The 23,027-nt window shown below is 29.0% G+C and overlaps 1 protein-coding gene across 2 annotated transcripts in view; it reads right to left on the reverse strand.

Annotated features, from left to right (window-relative positions):
* Positions 1 to 23,027, reverse strand: part of LOC107455203 (tight junction protein ZO-1) — a 327,629-nt gene that overhangs the window by 286,828 nt on the left and 17,774 nt on the right. For both annotated transcript variants that reach the window (XM_071177703.1, XM_071177697.1), the window contains exon 2: positions 3,743 to 3,947. In XM_071177703.1, the coding sequence (XP_071033804.1) occupies positions 3,743 to 3,947 (205 nt within the window). The remainder of the gene's footprint in view (positions 1 to 3,742; positions 3,948 to 23,027) is intronic.

The raw sequence follows: 23,027 nt of genomic DNA on the forward strand, positions 1-23,027 counted from the left end.
CCCAGGACCCGCATATATATACTACTTTTAATTGTTACGTAATTAACATATTACTCCCGCAATAACTAGCTTTTAATTTTTAGAAAATTCTAAAAATTGGTGAGATTAAATGAACAAAAAACTTATTTCTCCAAAAAATATTGAAACAGCTTGATTTTTTTTAAACTTAATTTAAGTAAAGTTTAGACCAAATCCTATTTTTTTTCAGCAATATTTTTTAATAATTTAATTTTCCAAAATTTATAAATATTTTAAGTTTGATTATAATCAAATAAAAAAAAAGTTCAATTTTCGCGTTCTATCAAACCTAATAGCAAATAGAAACCATAGAAATCTTTCTAATTTGTAATTATTATTTTCTATCAAATAATTTAAACATCGAAAATATTCTTTTATTTTCAATTTTTATTTATTTCATTTACTATTTATTTTTATTACTACCTAATTCCATATTTCTTCCCCGTTCTAAGAGTTTTTGAAATATGTGTAGTGCTGCCATCTGTTGTCAGGGAAAAGAGACTAAGCAGTCAGTAATAGAAAAGAATAATTTTATATTTAACTATCATCCAAGCTACTTTTTTAAAGTTAAAATCGTAAAATAAATCAAAGAAATGTGTTTGCTAGTACTTAGTACAATAAAAGAGTTATGAAAGTTTAGACACAAAAGTTTTAAAATAAATAATTCAACAAAGACACTTACCTTATAACAAATTTATAAACACAATTGGCGAAAAACAATTTAAAACTGATCATCTTACACTGTCCAATTCAATCATAAAAATTCAAAAGTTATGCAGTAACCGTAACTACAGACATTACTCAGATATTGCGGACATTACCATATAAGAATAGACTTTTTGCTGTTAGTTAACTAAAGCCATTTGAATTCAGAGACTGAGTACTTAAAGCATGTTAATTAAACAAATGGATTTAAATTATTAATACATATTAATAATAACTGAAATTAGAATAAAGTTGTTTCTTAATATTAAGATAAAAGAAATAAAAAATCCAGAGCGATAACTCCCAGCCTCACCTCTGAGTGTAGCCAATGGAGTACAAATGACTATACTAGATTATATTTGATTATATATTTGACTAATTTATATTCTTTGCTAATCGTGCCCATAGTCGTATTTACCCCAAATAGAAAATTCACGTAAACTCTGTATCTTTTATTAAATGGAAGTAGATGGCAAAAATAAATAAAAGCAATGTACTAGTAGTCGCTACTTCCTCCGAAGTTTGTAGTGCAGTGCGCTAATTTTTAAAAGTAGTTATGTCGTGAGATAAAAAAAAAAAAAAAAAAAAAAACTGTACAGCGATTCCTAGCAACTGCTTTTAACTTTAGTTAAATAAAGAAACAAAGTTCAAACGCAAAAAAAATTTCGAATCTGATTGGTGCAAATCTTGCGCGGGTCCATCAACGAACGCAGTAAGAATGCCTCTGGGGCGGAACGTTAACATCTACGCCTGATGCTCGGAAAAATCGGTGCGAAATCGATCGAGTTGTTTTTGGTCGAATCCAATTCTAAACAAGTGACTTTTTTAAAATTCGATTTCACGGGAATTATAAATTACGTTTTTGTGTCTGATTTCGCAACTCAAAATAAGGTCTGCATTAATTAATTCGATTATTTGCGGAAGTCCTAGAACGTGAAGATCCGATCATTAGATCAAAAGATATTCAGGGAGGTCCGTTTTTTGTTTTTCGCACTGTACTTTATTTCTTGGAGGATATAAAAAAGCACTGATCACTTAAATCACAAATATTTGATAATTTCCCAGCATTTCATAAATCATTGTCGAGAAAAGTATACAGTTCGAAAGTTAAAAGAACAAATTCGCAAAAGTGCTTTAGAATAAAAAAAAATATTTCATGTAAACATGAATTAAAACCTTTGAATATCTCCTCATATTTAACCAAACCAATTTTTTTATTCAAAATCATTTTGAATATTAGTGAAATTTAAGTTCTCCTGCTAAATTTGTCTTCTAAAAGTAGCGAAGTAGTTAGTAGACGCTGCATTTAATTTTAAAAAAAATACAGTACAGAACCCGTCATGCGGAAATCAGAAAACCGGAAAACCAAAAAACCGGAATGAAATTCCATTTTCCCGTCATTTTCAAAAAAAAAATTTTTTTTTCCTCATAAGATTTCTGGATTTTTCTTTTTATTTTGAAAGAAGGACCTTACCATCATTTTGGAAATAATCATTAGTGTATTACTTCTTTTTAAGATTATTTCCAATTTTTTTTTTTTTTTTAGTTGGGTTTAACAATAAAAAAACGGCTTTTTGTAGCGATTCAGAAAACCGGAAAAATCAGTTATCCGGAATAGCGATGGTCCCGATCGTTCCGGATAATCGGTTCCCTACTGTAGTAGTAGATAATTACAACTGTAATAAAGTAGTTGTCAGGGTGCATAGTCAAATCTTTCAACAAAAAATAAGCACCTTTTAAGTACTTTTTAATCACTCAAAAATATTTTTAACCACTATATACATTAACAAAATGCAAAATAATTTTCTAAGACTTTAAATGATCGTGAAAAAATAACTAGTTTCTGACAAAGAACTCTTTTCTTGATTATATTAGTCATTATAAAATTATCGAGAGATTTTTTCGGTTCGATATCGGAGGGTGGAAAATAAAGTCTGGAATTGAGAACATCTTGAAAAATGCAGCATAGTTGTTGTACATGAGAGTGCAATAATCTCACCGAACCCAGATCAGCAGGCGTACATAGGGACTCGCAAGTATTTTACCAAACATGTAAAATGTTTGGTGTTTTCATACGCTATGGACCGATGGTGCGCCGAAATGGATTGTGGTGGAATGAATGGTGAAAACGTTGAATAGAACAATGATATAAAATAGGTGAAAAAATCTCATCTTCGAAAAGGGAAAATAAAGCACTTTTTAAAAACACCCCATGAAAAAAGCACCTTTAAGGGCTTTTAAATAACGAAAATCGAAAATAAGCAACTTTAAGCACTTTTTAGAAACGTTACGCACCATGAGTTGTTGTTAATTACATTTGTAATGAAGTAGTTGTAGTTATCTACAAAGAAAATGTAGTTTTTCCAACCACTGCTCTTAACCTAAGATGATTGGGTTTTAACTTTTAGGGAATGTGTACGTAGAAGAGTAAAAAAAAAAAGTTTCAGGGAGTGTACGAGAGAGAATTGATTGGTAATAAAAAAGTTAATTTGAAAAAAGTTAGAAAGATTTTAGAGGAGATGAAAAGATTTAAATCGGTATAATTAAGAACGACATTAAAATGAATAATGAATGACGGTCTTAAAATGTATGGTAACTAAAAATTTTCATTTTTCAATTTGCATGCGTATTATCTTTTTAAAAATTATATTTTCTTAAGTGTTCAGTAACTGTTTTTAATACCTTCACTAATATATTGTCTACTTTAAATTTTAAAATAAAAAGTAAATTTGATTATGATTTTATGTGGTTTTTAATTTAATCACTAATCACGGCGGCTACGCAACAGCATCAGTGATAGCTGGACAGTAAATTCTTTAACGTGAGTAAATAGAGAGATTTTGCACTTTCATGGAACATTTCAGCCTTTAACACACGTAGATTCTGCACAATCCTATATATCGTCCATTAACGTGAATTAGCCAGCCCGTACTACAGTAATCAAAACTAAAATTTTGCTTAAGCTTTTACACACTTATTGTAATTGTTGATTATAAAATAGGCGTAATTATTGAATTACCTGTTGGATAGTTTTGGCGACAAAGATTCTAAGTTGGCGATCGCTCTGTCTCTTTCATTTTTCATTTCACTGTACTGACGCAGGGCCGACTCTCTTTGTTGAACAGCAGCCGCATTCTCACGCAAAACAGAGTCTCTTTCTTTCAACGCCAACTGTAAGCCAAGTTTGAGATTATTTGTGCTGCTCGATCCCTCAAGTTCTGAACCTATAAAAGAAAAAAAATTACATTTATCAAAAATCAGGGTTTCAACCTAGAAATATATCGAATGTCTCTTACAAATACGCAGATTACATCAAGTGCAACTGGTTTCACTATTAAAGTTCAGGGGTCTATCCAGGCTGAATTTACTACCGTTTAGCGGTACCTTCACAAATTTAACTTTAGGAAAAACGGTAGTTTCACAAATTCAATTTTAGGAAAAACGGTAGTTTCACAAAATACTTTTTCTTAAAATTTCATTTTTGTATCCCCTAAGAAACGATAAATCCATATTTTTGCGTTGATTTATTAATATAATTTTTAATTTTTCACAAATTACGTCTAAATTTTCACAAAATAGGTACCTGTCAGAAAAACATAGACAGACCCCTGAAGTTTCCATACACATGAAAAATTTGGGGCAATATATATAAGGCACGTTTTCAATTTGTTCAGGAGAGCGTTTCTAGCGACAAGCACCCCTCCATCTACAGCAGTGTTTCTTAACCTTTTTGATATAATGGACCACTTTTAAAATTTAAGAAGTCACGGACCACCCTCCTGTGAAAAAAATAATTGCAAAAAACCTCAATAATTAGAAAATATTTAATTAAATTATTTTAATAGTATATAAAATTTTTAAAATTAAAATTTTAATGTGAAGGTTGCTGCTGCTTTTCCTTAATTAATAAATTGATTTGGGGGATGGTTTTCGACAAAGCAATATCATGTTCAATATTCAATCGATTTCGATGTTATGTTTTTATTGTCACAAGTGTGGAAAATCCCGCTTCGCAAAGATACACTGTAGCAAACGGAATTATAGCTGCCATAGCTCGCTTTACAAGCAATGCAATGGGTAGGCTTCCAAACGTTTTAAAAATTAGGAGCAGTCAGCAGACCCCTAAAATATAACTCATGAACCCCGTGACGCTTCGGAAATAAGGGGTTAAGAAACCCTGATCTAGAGGCAATAGGAAGTTTTTGTGGAGTGATGATTCAGTGATTAGTATTCGAGTGATCATTCAGAATAATGTTTATTTTTTTTCTTCCTTTTATCGCAAATTTTGACTTTCTCTTGTCAGCAAAATTAAGCAAATTAAAAAAAAAAAAAAAAAAACTCATGCAAACGTAAGTAAGTTGGTAACTTTTGTTTATGCTTTTACTTTTACTGTAGTCATCCACTTTTAAGAATATTAGGACGAAACACAAATGAAAAATGTAATTTTTAACTAAGCAAAATTTACGTTTTAATTCATTTCATAAAATTTTGAAACTATTTGGAAAAAAATTTTGTCCAACTTTTTCTTTTTCTAAAATTTAACTTTGATTTCAAATTTGAAGTTTTCCGAGAAGTGCAATTATTTTTATGATCCAAATTTTTTTTAAATAAACCCATTTTAGGGTCATTTTACGTAAGCACTGCTCATATTCCTCGCCTCATAGAAAAAAAATTCAGAAAATATTTCGCACATTGAGGTGCTTACGCAGTATTCTAACGGAGCCTTTAGCAAAAATTCCAGTAACCTGAAAAGTACCTACATGGGAACAATAAGAAATGTCAATAATAGTATGGTGATTTTTTTTATGCTTCTCCTATACGAATTAGTATTATTTTTCCAATAATTTTGCTTTTTAATACAAAGCTTACTTTTTCACTTCAATTACTGTTGATTTTACGTAATTTATTTTTATAGATTCTCGTTTCAAAAGCATAACTATAAATAAAATAAACACGCTGCTTCAAATAATTTTAGAAATACTAACGGGATACTTGCAAGTTACGTAGTGTGGATATCTCGATCCTGATTGGTTCTTGAAACGTTGCATTTGTTTACATTAGCAACTGTACTTTCCATTCAAGTAAGAGTGAGCCAAGCCCGACAAGTAGCACTTCTCTTACGTGCCACATTCTACATTCTTTCACAAAGATTTCAATTCTTGCACTATGTATTTCTTACTTAACACAAAGACAGGCACAAAGCCATGAAGAACATAAACTAATTATGTATCGAAGTTTCCAGGTACACAAAACAGAATATAAATCACTGTTACAATAAAATACATAAACAAAGTATAAATATAAGTTAAGTAAAATACGTAGACGCGAAAGAATTATATTTCAATAAATTCGATGAGTGATACGGCGCTGTATTCAATTAACTTCGCATTAATTAACATTCTAACTTATGTGGAGACACTTAACCCAACTTTAACACGCCATTTTGCTTTTAAACTATCGGCTGGCGCTGACGTCATAGGTCACATGTGTGGGTATTCGTGATCTTCTTCTTGAAGTGGAAGTACCTTGAAAGTCAAGTCTTGAAGCGCAAGTAAAAGAAGTGCAATTAAGAGACGCAATCCGCCAATACTATGATGTCCAGGCTGATCATAGCGTTTTTCTGACGTAACGAATAAATTATGTAACGAAGAAAGAAAATATTAAAGAATGTGAGAAAACCTTTTTTTTTTTAACGAAAGCTTTAAACTAGCAAATATCACTGATCAAATCTTTATAACATTTGAAAGAAAAAAAAATCGTCTGTGGCAGTCTTATTTTTATCAATGACGAGTTCTAAGCCAATGAAAAAATTCCATTTTTCGTACGGCTCTACTTAACGAACTAATTGAAACTTTCGAACGAATTTTAGGATCGGAAACTAAATTTGCCTCTCGCAACCGCTGTCCCAATTTCAAGACGATAGCATAAATGGTTCTAGTGTTATACGAGAGACAGATGAACTCATATTATTATACATAAAGGGCAAAATTAACGGTCGCCAACTGCCACATTGCTACTAAATTGCAATTAAAAAATTGTTTGACAATCGCCACTCGATTGCCACTTTCCTCGCCAAAAGTGAGCCACATATGCATTCTATTATATATTTTTTTTAATAAATATGGAATTATTACGAATATATAATTCTGAAAATAACTTTATTTGCAGCTTGTTTCTTGAAATTTTTCCTTATTTCAAAAAATTAACCTTATGTACCTTACCACATTTTCAGAAAAACTTCAAAAGAAATGCCTTGTATTCATAAAATTTTTATTTCAAAAATATTTAAAATTTTGAAATTTTTTAAAAGTGGCCACATATGTTTTAAAAAGTGGCTACTGTTAAAAAAACAACAACTTGTCACTAGTCAGTTTCAAAATTTCCTAATTTTGTCCGTTTACAATTTTAATTGAATTTTTACAATTTAATAATGTTATGATTAAAATTGAATATTGATGTTTTTTTAATTCTATTTTTACTATTTTAATATTTTTGTTGGTAGTCGTATTTTTCATCGTATTTTTAATAATATTATAGATATTGATGTCAGGGAATCTGGATTACTTCGTAAACTGAGATAATGTAATAAATGTTTTTATATAGTCGTATTTTTAATAATATATAAATAAGAGAACAACAAAAACTTGACCTAGTAAAGAATTGATTAAGAGAAGAAAATTAAACAAAAACAAAAAAAAAAAAGAATAACGGGTATTAAAAGATTGGAGAAGAAATATAGCTGAAAGAGAAAGAGGTACAACAAAACGGCTATTGTCTTTCAAATCTCGTATATCAAACGTTGAGCAAAGGGCAAAAAAAGGGGAAAAGGGCAATTGGCAATAACGAGCGAACTCCCCCCCCCTCTTCCTTTTAGTCCGATTACAGGCTATAAAATAGAATCTGAAGGAGAGAGAGAGAAAAAAATCGTTCCATTTGATATGAGGCGTGCTGTTCTTTCATAAATTAACTCTTAAAACAATATTTATTATAATCGCATCGGAGGTCAAAATCAGAAAGCTAGAACAGCTTGATCTTTTCAAACGCTTGACCTTTTTTCGTCTTCCTTTTTACGAGAATAGCGGAATGGATTTAAGAAAATTAAATTACTCGTTCGAAATGTCTTATTAAACTAACATACTGTATTTATTATTAACAAAAGTTAGATAAGTTTTCATACTGTTTTAATATTTATTAATACAACCAAATTATTATTGTCATCAGTTTTTATTAATGAAAAATCGTTATCTTAATTATTGTTATTATAGAATTTTTTATAATTTTTCTTACTATTTATTATAATAACTTTACAACTTTTAATATTATAATCATATGAGCGGTATTACTATTTATAATCGCATCTTTATAACTACATTTTATTACTTTAAAATTTTTATCGGTGATTGTAACGCTAAATAATTTTTGACTATTTATAATTAATGTGTCAAATTTACGAGCAATCAAATTATTAATATTACTTTAAATACCACTGCGTCCACAACTGCGCTATTTTTCTCTTTTGTACTCGATATAAAAAAGAAAAAACTGGTCGTTGCCACGTGTTTGTTAAATGGAGAGTGAACTATTTAAAACATTGAAAAAGAAGAATCGCAAGAAAATGAGGAAAAAAGAAAAATAAGTAGCTGTCGCAAAACTCAAAATATTTAAAAGATTAACTTTCGACTTACTTAAAATAGTTCATTTTTAATTTTGAATCCGTAATTCTTTTATTTTTCACAGTTGCAGGTATAGATTTTGTAAAAAGTTTTTAGATTTGTCATCGGAAATTCTCGATTTAAAACCAAAAAATAAAAACAATGGTCTAGACCGGATTTTTCCAGTTTTATTTCCCGGAAAAAAAGCTATCCCCCCAAAAAAAATTTGGTTGCAAGATGTGAATTCATATTCAGCATCCTAAAAAAATATATTTACCAAACAATTGCACCACTGAAACTCATCAGATAAAAATCTCTATTGCTAGGCCTATTTTTTTCTTTTCTTAAAGTCTAACTATGTCATAATTCAGTCTATGATGTGATAAGTTCATGAGAGCGAATATTTATGACTTTTAATTAAAAATGAATTAATGCACATTCAAAGTGTGTTTAAAATGTTTCGCATTCAAAGTATTCAAGAACATTCAAAGTGTTTCGCTGACATGAATAATGCGTATAGTTCCAAAAACAGAAACACGGGAATACGAATTTGTTGCACAAAAATTCGAACTTCTAAGAGAACTACTTCAAAAAGAACGAAAATAAAAAAAGAACATCTAAAATATTCGAAAAATAACGAAAATTAAAAAGATAAAATTCTAATGTATTCATTATAGGAAAACAATCGCTTCGGTATATGAAGTAATGTTTTGTTGTATGTTATTTAACGTTCCGATTAAAAATTTCGTTTTACGAAGAAATTCATTGAAATGAAACTATGTTGTAGAGATACTATAATATTTAGCTAGTAAATAAAAAGCAAATGATATACTATTGCAATCACTATTTGCGACAATACTACGTCAATACTCTTAAAAAAATGTCAAAGATTTTGGGCACAGTGAATCATTGTTCGTATTGAAATTATTGCTGGGTCCACTAACTCTAACGGTCTCCAACTGAATATTATTATTAAAAATCAAGAAACAATTTAAAAATTTTAATGACCATTATTGTTATGTGAATCCGTCCCATGTGCTTACATAATTTCGATGCGATTCAAGCAATTAAACATTGGTTGATAATACTGCAGTAGGTTGGTTTTTTACCAAAATGTGGGGGGACTGCTCTAATAACTGTAACCAATTAAAACCGTCCAACAAAAGGTTGTTGCCGACGACTATGGTGAAAACTGTTTTTGCTGACAAAAATTGGTATAATCTAATTTTCATTAATATACATAAAAACTAAACACTATTTTTAATTATATGCTTACTTGATAGTAAGTATATCAAGCTAATTTATAAGTTTAATAATTTAAACTTATAAACTACTACTACTATATTATGGCTACTTAATTGAATACTATTAGTTACATACTGATTCGTATAATTGAATTTTCAAATTTTTTAATTATATAAAAGAATTTAAAAAATAATAATTAAAAATAATAAAAACATTTGGTAGTAAGTTAACAATTTAAAATATGACAGTACTAGAAAATACAAAAATCCTCTAAATTAAACTAAATCTTAAAATTCAATTTTAATTTTTATATTTTGAATACTTTAAAGATACGAAAAATTCACAAATGCAACATTAAAATACAGTTTTTTTTTATCAACGTACAATCTATTATGTAACAATTTATAATCAGCAATTATCAGTTAATAAGCTTCTGCCTTTTATAACCAGTCTTAGCTAATGCCCTGCATTTTTTTTTTTTCCCCAATCTGAATTATTTGAATTAAAAAACTTATAATTTAAAATAATAGGTATTTTCTTCAAATGGAAGCAATTCTTTCCTTTCACTCAGTATAAGTCATTTTCATAAATCAATTAAACTTACAACAATTATAATTTTATAACATTTATTACAAAAAATGTACCAACGAGATAATCATTTTCCTACACATTTTAATTCATTTCTAGCTTTATCTACATATCAATATTAACACGAAGTAATAATTAAAAGAGAATTCTAGTCGCGTTCTTCTTTGAAAGTTTTCTTTAATTGACAGAACTGAAAACACTGAAAAATGTAGTGATGTTACAATTCCAATGAGTATTTTAGTAAACAGAACACAATGCAATGAGATTTTCTTTCCTCTCTTTACTAATCGTTCTTATAATATTCAATAGATGGCAGCACTAAATTTTTATTTACTTCTTAATCGGATACGTTTTATGACTAATAAGAAAGGAAGAAAAAAGAATTCACACAGGTAGCCGGCCACGTTTTTTGGCAGGGTGGTTTCAGGCAATTCTAAGAAAACTAGTTTTTTTACACACCTCCCGTGTTTCCTGTTCATTGTATGCCGACGTAAGTCTACCTGTTCGGCGGCATTCTCCTCACCCCCTCTCCGAACAATTTGCCGTTAGAAAATAGAATATAAACAGAGGTGGGCGAACACACAGTAAGAATAAATAAAAAATAAAGAAAACAGAAATTGGTGGAAAATGACAACAAATAAAAATAATTTTCTCTCGTTTTCTTTATTTCTTCTTACACATTTCGAAACTGGGCCATCGCATAGCATTTGTAGTAAATAGTAAGGTCAGTTTCAATTCTATCACGTGGCAATGTCTTGAGTAAGAATTTAAAAAAATTATTACACAAAATTGTTAATTGAGTTTCTGCAAGGGAATCAAGTGGGGGCAATTGCAACCTCCTGCAAATCAAATAGATTAAAAATTATGTTTTTCTTTTAAAATTTATAATTTTTTTACTTTAAATAATAACCAATAAAGTTTTTGCCTGTCATATTAAATCCACTCTGATTCACAAACTGAGAGAAAAGTTGCAACTTTAAATGAAATATGCTATAATAACCAAGTATTTCTTTTCAGCTAAATAGAAGAAAAAATTAATTATTTAATACAAAATAAATTTTAAAAAAATGCACAACACTAGATGTCCCAGTTCTAAATTTGCTCAAGAATGTTTAATTTAAAAAAAAGTTATAAAAGAATATTTAATATTTTTTTTATTTTAAAAATTTAAATGCTGTCATACACGCTTTTTTTTTAAATCAAAAATTGAATTAAAATTAAATTGCACTAAATTACTGTAAATGTTCATGAAAACTGATTCGCACATGTAAAAATATATTTGTTGAAAATAGAAAAAAATTAATGAATAAATAGATGGAAATACAAGATTTTTGAAAAATGTTGGTGTTTATGCGTTTCAGGGGGTTATAAAAATATCCTTAAGCTATTATTTAAGCCAGTGATTCTTAATTGTGGTAGGATGGGTAATTGCATTAAGCTAAGCACAGGTGGCGCTACAGGTTTAAAATTCATCGTAAGATCTTTTGATTACTGCTTACGATTTATTTTTACGCCTAAGCTTGATAAAGCGCACCATCTAATATCATTATACTTGCTGTGTTAATAATATAACACGTTCTTTCATTTTACAATTTGCTTAATTAATTTAATTTTAACTGAAAACGAATTTGGATCATTCCACAAGCATGCTACAAGCTATAATGCTGCCCAAAAAATATCTAACGGTGATATTTTACAAAAATAAGGGATTATCACTCAAAACATGACAAACCTTACGTTTGTTTTCTAAATTTTATTTAACGGTCACGAACTTTTAGAACTAATAAATTAGAGAAAATTAGACGAATGGTAAAATAACACGTAAATTTATTTTATAACCGTCGTTGAACAGCCGACCCAATTTTGAGTTTACCACTATCAATGTTCAACTCCGTAGCCTTGTAATTTTGAACCTGTTCTAGAAAACAAGGGAACAGTAAGATGAAATAAAGGGAGAAATGTGCCTTCGCGGAGGACTTAATGATGGAACTTAACAGAATTTGCGTTACATGGAGAGGAAAATCCTGAAAACCTCTCACGGTTAACCTGACAGCAAGGCGACTAACCCATAATCCGTCTACCACTAAGGATCTGCGCGAGACGGATGCGGAATTCGAACCCGGTCACATCGTTAGGAGCCACCGCGGCTCACGCGTAAATTTAAACAGAACACACCATCATAAAACTTACTAAAATATAAAGCCTGTTCACACATTATTTTGTCAACATAATATAAACGGAGAGATGAGCCGCAAGGTTTTTTCGAATTTAGGAAGCTTTTTAATTGTTTACATTCAGTCACCGGTCCATAGATACCATGGCGATAAGTTTTTTTTTTTTTTTTTAATATTGCTCACCTAAATTAATGAGTACCTAAATGTCTTCCCTAGTTGTACCCCTTCAGATAATATCTGCAGGCATCCTACTATCTAAGCTCTGGTATTTGAAACAAATTTACTTTGAAAAAGAATTCTACCAGAAAAGAGTCTTTCCAGCTATAACAAAGCTCGAAGGGGGGAAAAACACTAAAATAGAACTGAAAGCCAATACGAAATTCGTATGTCTAATCTAAACGATAAAAAAAAAAACTGAAAACAAATAGGAAAAGCACAAACTAAACCACACCTAAAAACTAAATATCACTCATATCTTTTTCCTGGTAGACATTTCACCCCTCTCACACCTACAATCCCTCCCACCCCCCGAAAAAATGAGGAATTCGGGGGAAACGAAAAAAAAACCAAAGACAGCTGGTTCTAATGGAAGCGAGAGAACTCCAGTCATGACTGGTTCACGAAATGTCGTGACGTCATTTAAGGCACGTGACTTAGAGGCGAATGTAAAGGGGACAAAAGAAAAAAGAAAGACAAAGAAAGGTTAAGATGTAATTTTTTAACCTTTCTCAAAGCGTCAACACTTTATGTACTCTCAGTGTTCGTTATTTGCCGCGTCTAGAAACTATAAATCTTTATTAATTTAAATCTTAACTGTGTCATCTTACAAAAAAAGAAAAATCCAATAATTTTTATTGCAACTGAAAAACGAAATATTATCATTATAAAAGTGAAATAATAATCAAAGCAGCGAATAGAAGGGAGAAAAAAATTATTTTAAAGCAATAACTTATATATAAGATAAAATTCCAGTCCCACAATCAAATCTATTTTATTGAATATTAAAATTGGTTATTGTTCGAATAATATTAAGCCTAAATTATTCCCATACTCAAAAAAGGTAGTAACAAATGAAATTATCAATCGAAATACCAATTTATGAAGAAAGATGATGACCTCATGTCAATCCGCCGTCTTTAAACAATACATCCACAATCTGTAAACTAGATTTTACAAACTTATTTTTTTTAAAGAAAAAAGAAACACACGAAAGTCAACAACCTTCCAGAGCAATAAGCTACATCAATTCAATGGACAAAAAATGAAAAAAATAAATAAATATTACTTTAGAAAAAATTAACTTACATTAAAAATTAAGAAATAACAATGACATTTCTAATAAGTAATTGTATCTATTTTCCATTCTTTTAGAAACAATGTCATAGACCAGTCAATGAAACTCAATCAAACAATATATTTTTTGAAGTGAAAAAATTTTTTTATTTAAACAATGACCCTAAAACTTAAAAAACGAAATACCGAATTAAATAAAAAGGTACTTATCCATTTTCTGGCGCAAATAAATTCAGCTCTTTTATTTGCTTATATATTGATATTTATGTATTTATACTCCTCATTTTTTATTTATATTATTTTCTTATTTCTTTTATTTTTATTTAATTAAAGGAAAACGCAGTTGAATATACTGTTTTTCATCGCCGATTTTATCTCATGCGCTGGTGAAATATATGTACCGAAAAAACAATGTTTGAATTCAAATATTTTTTAATAAAATTGTTTTGCTTAGGTAGAAAATTATCCCGGCATGATTCATTAAAAAATTAAATGTATTAAAATAATGGAAAAAGAATTAAAGTATCGGAATTATGAACATGGAATAGGAAACAGAAAAAGCAAAATATTGCTAAGTACCCACCTATTAATAGAGGGTAAAAAGTATCAGTATCGGACGCACCGGATTACGGTGAACTGGAAAAATAACAAACGCTTCTTCATTCAGATAATCAGATACCAACCATAATACAGTGAAACCTCGCTATAGTGAACCTTCAAGGGAACGAAATTTCGGTTCACTATATCCGTACTGCAAACAATTTTAACTAATTTTTCCGAACTGCTCCCTTTCATTACACATTTAAATAAATGACCAATAAAAAGAAATACAAAAATGATTAAAAAACAAAATATGTAGTAATAAAAAATTTGTTAACTTTTATTTTTTATTATCCTTTGTCTTGCGTACAAAGGATAGGCTTAGGGATGGGAAACTGAGTTAGAAGAAACAAACAAGAAAAAAATTTTATGGCTACGTAGATTGTTTAAAAAATCGCTATATGTATTTTATGTAAAAATTTCCAAATTACCAAAAACTGAAGCAAAAAAATCAGTCGAAGACAGAAAAAAGTTCAAAATATCCAATTTCCTCTCTTCTGCTAGTTCACTATATCCACAAAAACTAATATTATATGTGTATAGCAAGGGAGCGAACATTTCGTTCACGATATCCGGAAGTTCACTATGAACCATGTTCACAATAACGGGGTTTGACTGTATTTATAAAATTAAACCTTATAAAATTTAGTAAATTAATGTATTTAAATAGTTATAATATTTAAAAAAAAGGAATGCCAAGTAGATTAGATTCTTTTCCCAATGAACTAATTCAATAAATAATTAATCAATAAATAATTTCAGATCTATACATATTTTATGAACTCAAACAATGCAATGATGGAGTATCTTTCAAATACTAAAAAATTAGATTACGAACTCTTCAACTTTAAAGAGATTTTTTTTTTTAAAAAAAAAGCTTTAAAAATAAAATCTTCGGTTGATAATTGGTAATTAGTTGAATAATTATTGTATTATAACAAGTTAAATAAACTTTAAAAAATAATATAAAAGCTATAATGAAAAGTCAAGAAATATTCAACCGATTCACTTGAAATTTGTGTATTTGTTAAGTACCCTCCTGTTAATTATCAACCAAATTACCAATTATCAACCAAAGATTTTTTTTAAATCTTTAAAGTTGAAGAGGTTAAGTCAAATTAATGGGAGAAATAAAAAAATAATAATAATAAAAAAAAAGAAGGAAAAAAAAAGAAAGAAAAAAACTTCTCTTAAATACAAGTATGTTTATCGAACAAAGTACTAAAAAAATTTAACCATAGAGAAGAAAATAGGTAACAGAAAGAAAAAAAAACCGGAAAAAAAGCACCCCTCTCGCAATTATGCAAATGTAACGTCCAATTGGATTCAGTCCGTTTAAGGTAAATTTAAACTACTAATTAAACAACTACTCGATCGTAATTAGATATTTTTAAGAGAATTAAGATACAAATGCAATTATATAACGCATAATAGTATATAATAAATAGTTTATTAATGAAAAGTAGTTTCCCAGGGAGTACATCTTTTAATAAGTAAAAAAATCTTAACAAAAATGATAAAATATTTTAATTTAGTACAATTTAAAAAATAATAACTAGTTAAAAAATATAATTAGTAAATTATTATACCACAATATAATGAGTACAATTAGTGAAAATTAGAACAATTTTAGAACTTCTAAAGAATCCTAATCGATTTGTTAAATGGAATGAAGCGAGGAATGTTCTTTTGCCTAAACTTTACTTTCATCCTTGCAAAATAATTAGAGATTATTTAATCACATTCGAATAATTATTTAATTATATTAAATTTGGGTTCATAACCCGAATCGAATCGGTTGTTACATTTATTCAATAATTAAAAAGGTGCTTTTTTCTAGTCTTTTTCTTCCAGTGCTTTTTTACTAGTGCTCTTTTTTTCGGTTAGTGCCATATATCTAATTTAAAATTTAAAGTCTCGGTATTGTAATTGTTGTTTTTCTGTTCCCCTTGATACGAACTTCAGAGAACACGCAGAATGAAATTTTACTTCCTCAACAAATTAGATTAGAAGTCAAACCAAATCTCTATCATCCTCTGTTCGAATGAAACCATTTGGTTATGAAATGTTTCTATTTTTTCATCCGGTCATGTTCTTAATAAAGAAACAGAATCGCATCAATGAATTGCATGCAACCGAAGTTACTATTCATAATTCGTAAGGCGGTGATCGAAGGAAGAAAAAAAACGTCAAATGAAATAGTGCCAAAGATAGTTTCGCCAAACTTAATCACAACAAGCTATTCGTAATGAACAATGCGATGCGATTTGCTGATAAAGGTGCTCCCTTTTTTAAATAATGGTTATTATATTGCTCCTTATTTACAGACTAACGGTTATCACTTTAAATAACGGATATTTTATAACGGTTTGGAACAATATAAAAGTAAGGGGGGAAAAAACTTGTAGTTCTGAGACAATAATATCTGAAAAATCTAAAGAATTAGAAAGAAAAAAAAGAGGGAGAGCTTTTTTATCTTTTTTTAAAATCGTGAAATTCATATTTGTTTCTCGAATTGATATCGACATTGTTTTATAATTATATTTTATAGTTTTATATCGCACTCTTGCAATGTTAATGTATCAACAGTCTTTCAGTTACTTCGATTACATTTATTATGAATTCATATTATTTTATCAAAATAAACTGGGGGGAAAAAATGAATAAAAATGAGAAAATTCTTATTTAAAATTAAGAATCTATGAATGATGCGAAAAATGACGATATTTCTATCTTAATATTATCTTAGTATTAGATAATATCGATTATACCGTACAACAAAACTAAGTTAGCATTGTTCATATATTCTATGTCAGCAAAAACAAGTGATTCGCACACACCCCTTAAGCACAATGCCCTAATTCATCTTATAGAGTTAGGCAAAACGAGCTAAATGATTCGAAACTATAGAATCAGTTCACTTTGGTGATTTGAATTACTTATTTGAATTTCGAATCATTTACTAATTCGAATCAGATGCAAGTTGGTGATTCGAATCTCCGCATAAATTCAGTGACTCGAAGCACTGATTCGAATCATCGAATCAGTCAGAATCAATCATTATATTACTGATTCGAATCATCGAATCAGTAATCAACTCTAATTTTAACACCCCCTATGTTTTGAGTAGAGCATTATATTTTTATGGTTAAAATGGAGGAAAAAAACATTGACAAAGTAGATACTTCATTTTAATACATGATTTGTGAAATGTCAATGTAATAATTTATAAGTGTGTACTGTTATAGTTTCCGTAAATTTTTAAATTTCTGTTATTCCTAGATTTTCTTCCTTTTTTTACACTGCTGGATAGACAAAAATAAAAATAGAATATATAGTTCTTGTGTAACAAAAAAAAAATTCTTCGAAAAATTTTCATTTTAAAAAAGAAAAGCTTAGAGAATTAATTACAAAAAAGTCGGAATTGAGTATATTACGCCATTTAAAACATTCTTACGTGATCCAAGTTTGCTGGTAATCGAACGGTGCTTTAAAATAAGTCTGTCAGAAAAAAAAATGAAAAAACACTACATCTGCCGTTCAAGGATCGAACTCTTTTTACTTTCAGAAACATTACCTCCGAGGTTAAAAATTAAGAAAAGAAATAGATATTCTAAGAGAACGGAAATCCTGTGACGAAACAGATAAGTTTTAACTGAAACAGTCAGCATTTTTTTGTTATTTACAAATTTATATTTTACAGTAAAATAAATAAAATAAAGCGATAGTTAAAATAGATTAGACACATAACTTTATTTTGCAATCACATTACTAGAAATATTAAAACTAAATATAAAGTTAGAAATATCTTAATTATATTAAATTTTCTCTATCTACTATAAAAATATCTTAAAAACCACAGTCGCCTGTATTTTGGATGTTTAATTTTACTTTACATTCTGCTTCGTTGAGCAAAGCTATTAGACTTAGAAATTTAAAATAACGATATCTTGCAGAAAAATGTACAGGGAGTACAGTCAGAAAGTGATACAGTGAAGTAAAAATGTATAGCATTTGATATATAATGTTATTATACATCGAGAATTATTGTCTGTTAAACTTGTAGTAAAAACACCAAAAGAGGACAGCTCTACAGACAGCAGAAATGCAATACAGACTTGAAAATTGACAAACTGAAACAACTGTTTTTATTTAACTTAACGCGAATTTTTATTCAAAAATACAATCTGTACCCAAAGTTCCATCTGTACCAAAGACAATGGAACTCCTTGATCAAGTACTGGGAGAAATATACATTCGAGGAGGAATTTTTGATGGAACTAAACCGCATTTGCTTTATATGGAGAGGACAGTCACGAAAACTTCCCGCGGTTAACCTGCCGGCAAGGGGTCACTAGCCTACGTAATTTTAAATGCTTTTTAGTAGTATTTCCTCCATTAGAAATATAGACTACTTATCCATTATTTCAGATTTAAAAAAAATTTCACTCGCGTGATCTTCATTTTATAAGCTCGAGCTTGCGTAGATGCCAAAACTAATAAAAAAAAGATGAATAGATTAGATGTTGCTAGATATAAATCTCCACATTTACACTGAAATTTTTAAATACAGAAACACTTAGCGAAGAAAACCGCTTGATATACTAATAAGTCTCGTTAACGATTAAAATTACTTTTTTATTTTTTCATCGATTCACACTATCTGTACCCCAAAGGTTAAAAAAAAAAAAAAATAAGCACAGATGATTATTTTTCAAATCATCGTTCATTTCATTAAGATTGACTAAGACCAGGGTTGGCAAGGTTTAGGACAGAATGGATTAATCCACGGTTTAAACCCTGGTTTAAACCGTCCTGTCCAAAACCCCTTTGTCCAAAACTGTCTTAAACTGTCCAAAACCCTTTTACTCAAATTATGTCACAATTTTATCTGAACAATATTTAAGAGGTAAAATAAACATAGAACTAATAACATATTGATAATTAAATATACTAGAGAATATTTGTTTTTAAAAGTATAATGTTTTATTAATATTGTTTGACTCTTCAATTTAAACAAAGGAAGATTAATCAGTAATCAAGTTCAATTGGTCCTCTCATTCAATAGTACATAACTGAAGTTTGGCCTTGCCATACAGGTTAAAATATTAGGGACTAAGTGCTTGGTTCGTCATAAACAGGTTTATTTATCTATAGTACTATTCAAGAATACTTTTATTTCATTCATGTTCAATTCTTTTAGCATAGTGGTGATACATCACCAGTGTCAGTAACTGAAACTGATGTTATGCCCTTCAAAACTGTTAATACATTTTTCAGTTATTTTGTATTTTCAATTTAAACTAATATATTTATATTTAAAAACAATTTTTTTTAAAAATAGATGTCTTTTTTATAATCCTGTAATGCAGAAATTATAAAATTTTTTTAAAAAAAATATTGTGAAAAATAAAAGGTTAATTTTTGAACAAATTTAGTATTTTTTTTAAGAAAAATTATTATTTTTTAATATTGCCATATTTATCCTTATGCAAAAATATTATTTATCAGTATTAAAAGCATATTTATATTTAAAGGATTAGGTATTCACTTTTGTTGTTCAATGAATTGTGGAGCTTCAAAAATTATAAACCTTTTCCTATTATATTATATTATTTTCTTTTAATAAGTTATAGTAAATTGTATAAAAAATATCAAATATTTATTGATACATGTAATTATTATGTGTACAATGGTTACACCTATAGAATTTTTACCTTTTACCAAAGTTCAAGGTTTTGGACACTTTAAGACAGTTTAACCCAGTTTAGGACAGTTTTACCCAGTTTAAGACAGTAAAACCCACGTGTCCTGTCCAAAACCAGTTTAGGACGTCCAAAACCCCAACCCTGACTAAGACTAAATTTTTTAAAGAAAAAAACTTAAAAAACTGTGTATTTTGCTAACTAAATACTTTTTTTTTCTTTTTAGAAAACATTGACTTTTAAGAAGAACAAGTCAATGATAAGCAGAAAAAAATTACAGGGGTTGGTGAGGGGAGACATCAGGTAAGGGGGGAAAATCAATCTGGAAAAGAATTTAAGGTTCATTCTTCTCTTATCAACCCTTCATCTTTACATATTATTTGTTTTATATTATCAAAATAATGATTGAAATACGTTTTAATCTGTCTAAATTCGTGATTTCATTCAATATTTGGATTGGAAATATCGAAAAACTTATGAAGACATTATTTATTATATTAGAACAGGCTCCTAAAGAAAAGAGGAAAAAAAAAACATTTCAGATGCATTCTGTGAAGCTGTTTCATTTCTAGAATAAATAGAAGGGTGTAGCACACAGACAGATGGATGAAAGTTCTTTTGCTTGGAAACGATGTGTTCTTCACCTGATGCGGTAAGAACTGCCAGCTGGATAAATTTTTTATTTGAGAGAAACTGATTTTTCACGGACATCCCCCTCGCACACAGAAATAGCAGTAACCTAAGTCTCAAGTGACGTAACACAAAGGAGGGAAAATAGCAGTGAATCCGAAGGAAGAAAAAAAAACTACAACAAAAATTAGAATTCGTTTATTATATTTCGGCACTAAGGAATTAAAATAAGCAAATAATAAAATATCTTTAAGAGACCTATCAGAGAGCCCCAATTAGTTTATTATTGCTTTTGCGTCGAGGCGATATTTTCGAACAGCTGATATTTACAACGAAATAAATGAGGAATCAAATGATTCCTCATTTATTTCGCTGTAAATTTCCCATGATTTATTAAATTTCGATTCATTATCAAAATTTTATTCTTTAACCCTTTCGCGCCGACTGTCACAAATACGTGCCAGCATAAAACCGTATCAACAGGGGTAAAAAGATAAAACTGGTAATCAAAGTAATTCTTTAGCAGTTTATTTGTGAGCGGAGTTATAATTGTTTGATTTATTTAATTCACCATTACTTTGTTCGAAATAAAATATTTAGTTCTACTTTGAATTAAAATTGATCATATATATGATTAAACTAACAATAATTAAAGTGAAAGCAAAATAAGTCTGTCAAATTAGAAACGACTACATTTAAGTTACCGTTTTTTATTTAATTACATCCTGATTCTGATTTTGTACGAATGCTTTTCTGAATCACCCGTCCCCAAGGGGTTAAAAAAGAACTACAAGTTATTCTTTCAAAATAAGGGTTATACAGGGTCCGCGCTAAGGATTTCAAATTATTAGCCAGTAAATTAGACAATCAAAAGTATTAGCCGAATTTCAAAATTCTCAGCCAAAATCAAATTTAAAAAATTTTTCATCGTTGATCTTTTTCATTGTAAACTACAAATCAAAATACAAATTTACTATAAATTTTATTATTTTTTTAAAATGCAAATTCAAATCATAAGTCATTTTGCAGTTTTAGAGGAGCAAATGAACAATGAATGGGAGAGAAGATGAAAAATGTAGATTTTGTTCTAAGGTCTTCGAGGAAAAGAAGTAGGTTAATTTTTGATCACTTCTTAGACCAGAGCAATATAAGGATAAGCCTGAAGCAACAATATATTATTTGTGTATGTTACTGTCACGAGAAATATTTTCTGCAAAAATAGTTGGGTGATAATATAATATGCAATCGGTTTTATTGACACAAACTTTAAGAAAATATTTTGTTTCAAAACATCGCGTGATCCGGCAACAAACTTGGTGGTAATCTGTGTTAGACGGTTCGTACAGTAGTCTGTCTCATGCTTACGTAATCTCTTTCGTCACATTACCTGAACTTAATGTAATTCAAATTGGTTCTGCGTTGTCACTAACGTAAATTACTGTAATCAAATAAAGAAAAATACGGGATTTGTTCAGAAAAATTCCTTTTGATCTTTTTTTGTTGTCTTTTTTTCAAGATCGAGGGAAATATATATCTTTCGTTTCGGTAGAAAAAATCATTCGCCGAAACTTTCGCCAAAACATAATATTCTTTTCGCCGAATTTACGATTTTATCGCATTTGGCGAAGTATCGCATGGACTTGAGTATATATGATCTACGTCAAAATAAGGAAAATTTTCCATTGGCCAGTTGTAGCATTGTTAACAGTGTACAAAATGTGATCACTTTTTTAAAAGTTGAAAAATCTAATTAAAAAGACTGTTGTTGATTGTAATGCAGTGGAAATTTCTTTCGAATCAACTCTCAAAATAAGGTAAACAATACATGTCTTATTTGTAAAATGAAGAAAAGATTTTATAAACAAGCCTAAAATAAGTAATTTTTAGATTATAAAATATTGATACATGTTCGTTATTTGTTATATCTAGTCGCCCTGTGACTAGAAGCGACCGTTTATTTCGCTCTATAGTATACGATATTCTTATTAACTTGATAAAAAAATTCTTCATTTGGCTTCTGATACATGTACCACGGACTAGTTAATTTTACACAAGGAAAAAAAAAAAACAGCGCATAAAATCATGGAAAAGACCGTACGCCGAAGTCCTCCACGTTTTGTCACCCCAACGTTTCTAAAATCCATAACTCCCAACTATACTGGATTTTGCCATTTTCTCCTGGTTTACTGGTTTAATAAAAATTATACCGGTCTCTTAATACAGTTTAGAAAAGTCCATAAAATTTAGTAAGTTTCCTATAAAATCCGTATCGAAATTTAAATAAGTATTACGAATACAGAATAAAGTAAGTTCCATTCATAAAAAAAAAAAAAAAAAAAAAAAAAAAAAAAAAAAAAAAAAAAAAAAAAAAAAAAAAAAAAAATTAAACTTTTTTTTTTCTTTCAAAAATGTTCAGT

Source organism: Parasteatoda tepidariorum, chromosome 1 (genome assembly GCF_043381705.1).
Source record: "Parasteatoda tepidariorum isolate YZ-2023 chromosome 1, CAS_Ptep_4.0, whole genome shotgun sequence".
Taxonomy (NCBI): Eukaryota; Metazoa; Arthropoda; class Arachnida; order Araneae; family Theridiidae; genus Parasteatoda; species Parasteatoda tepidariorum.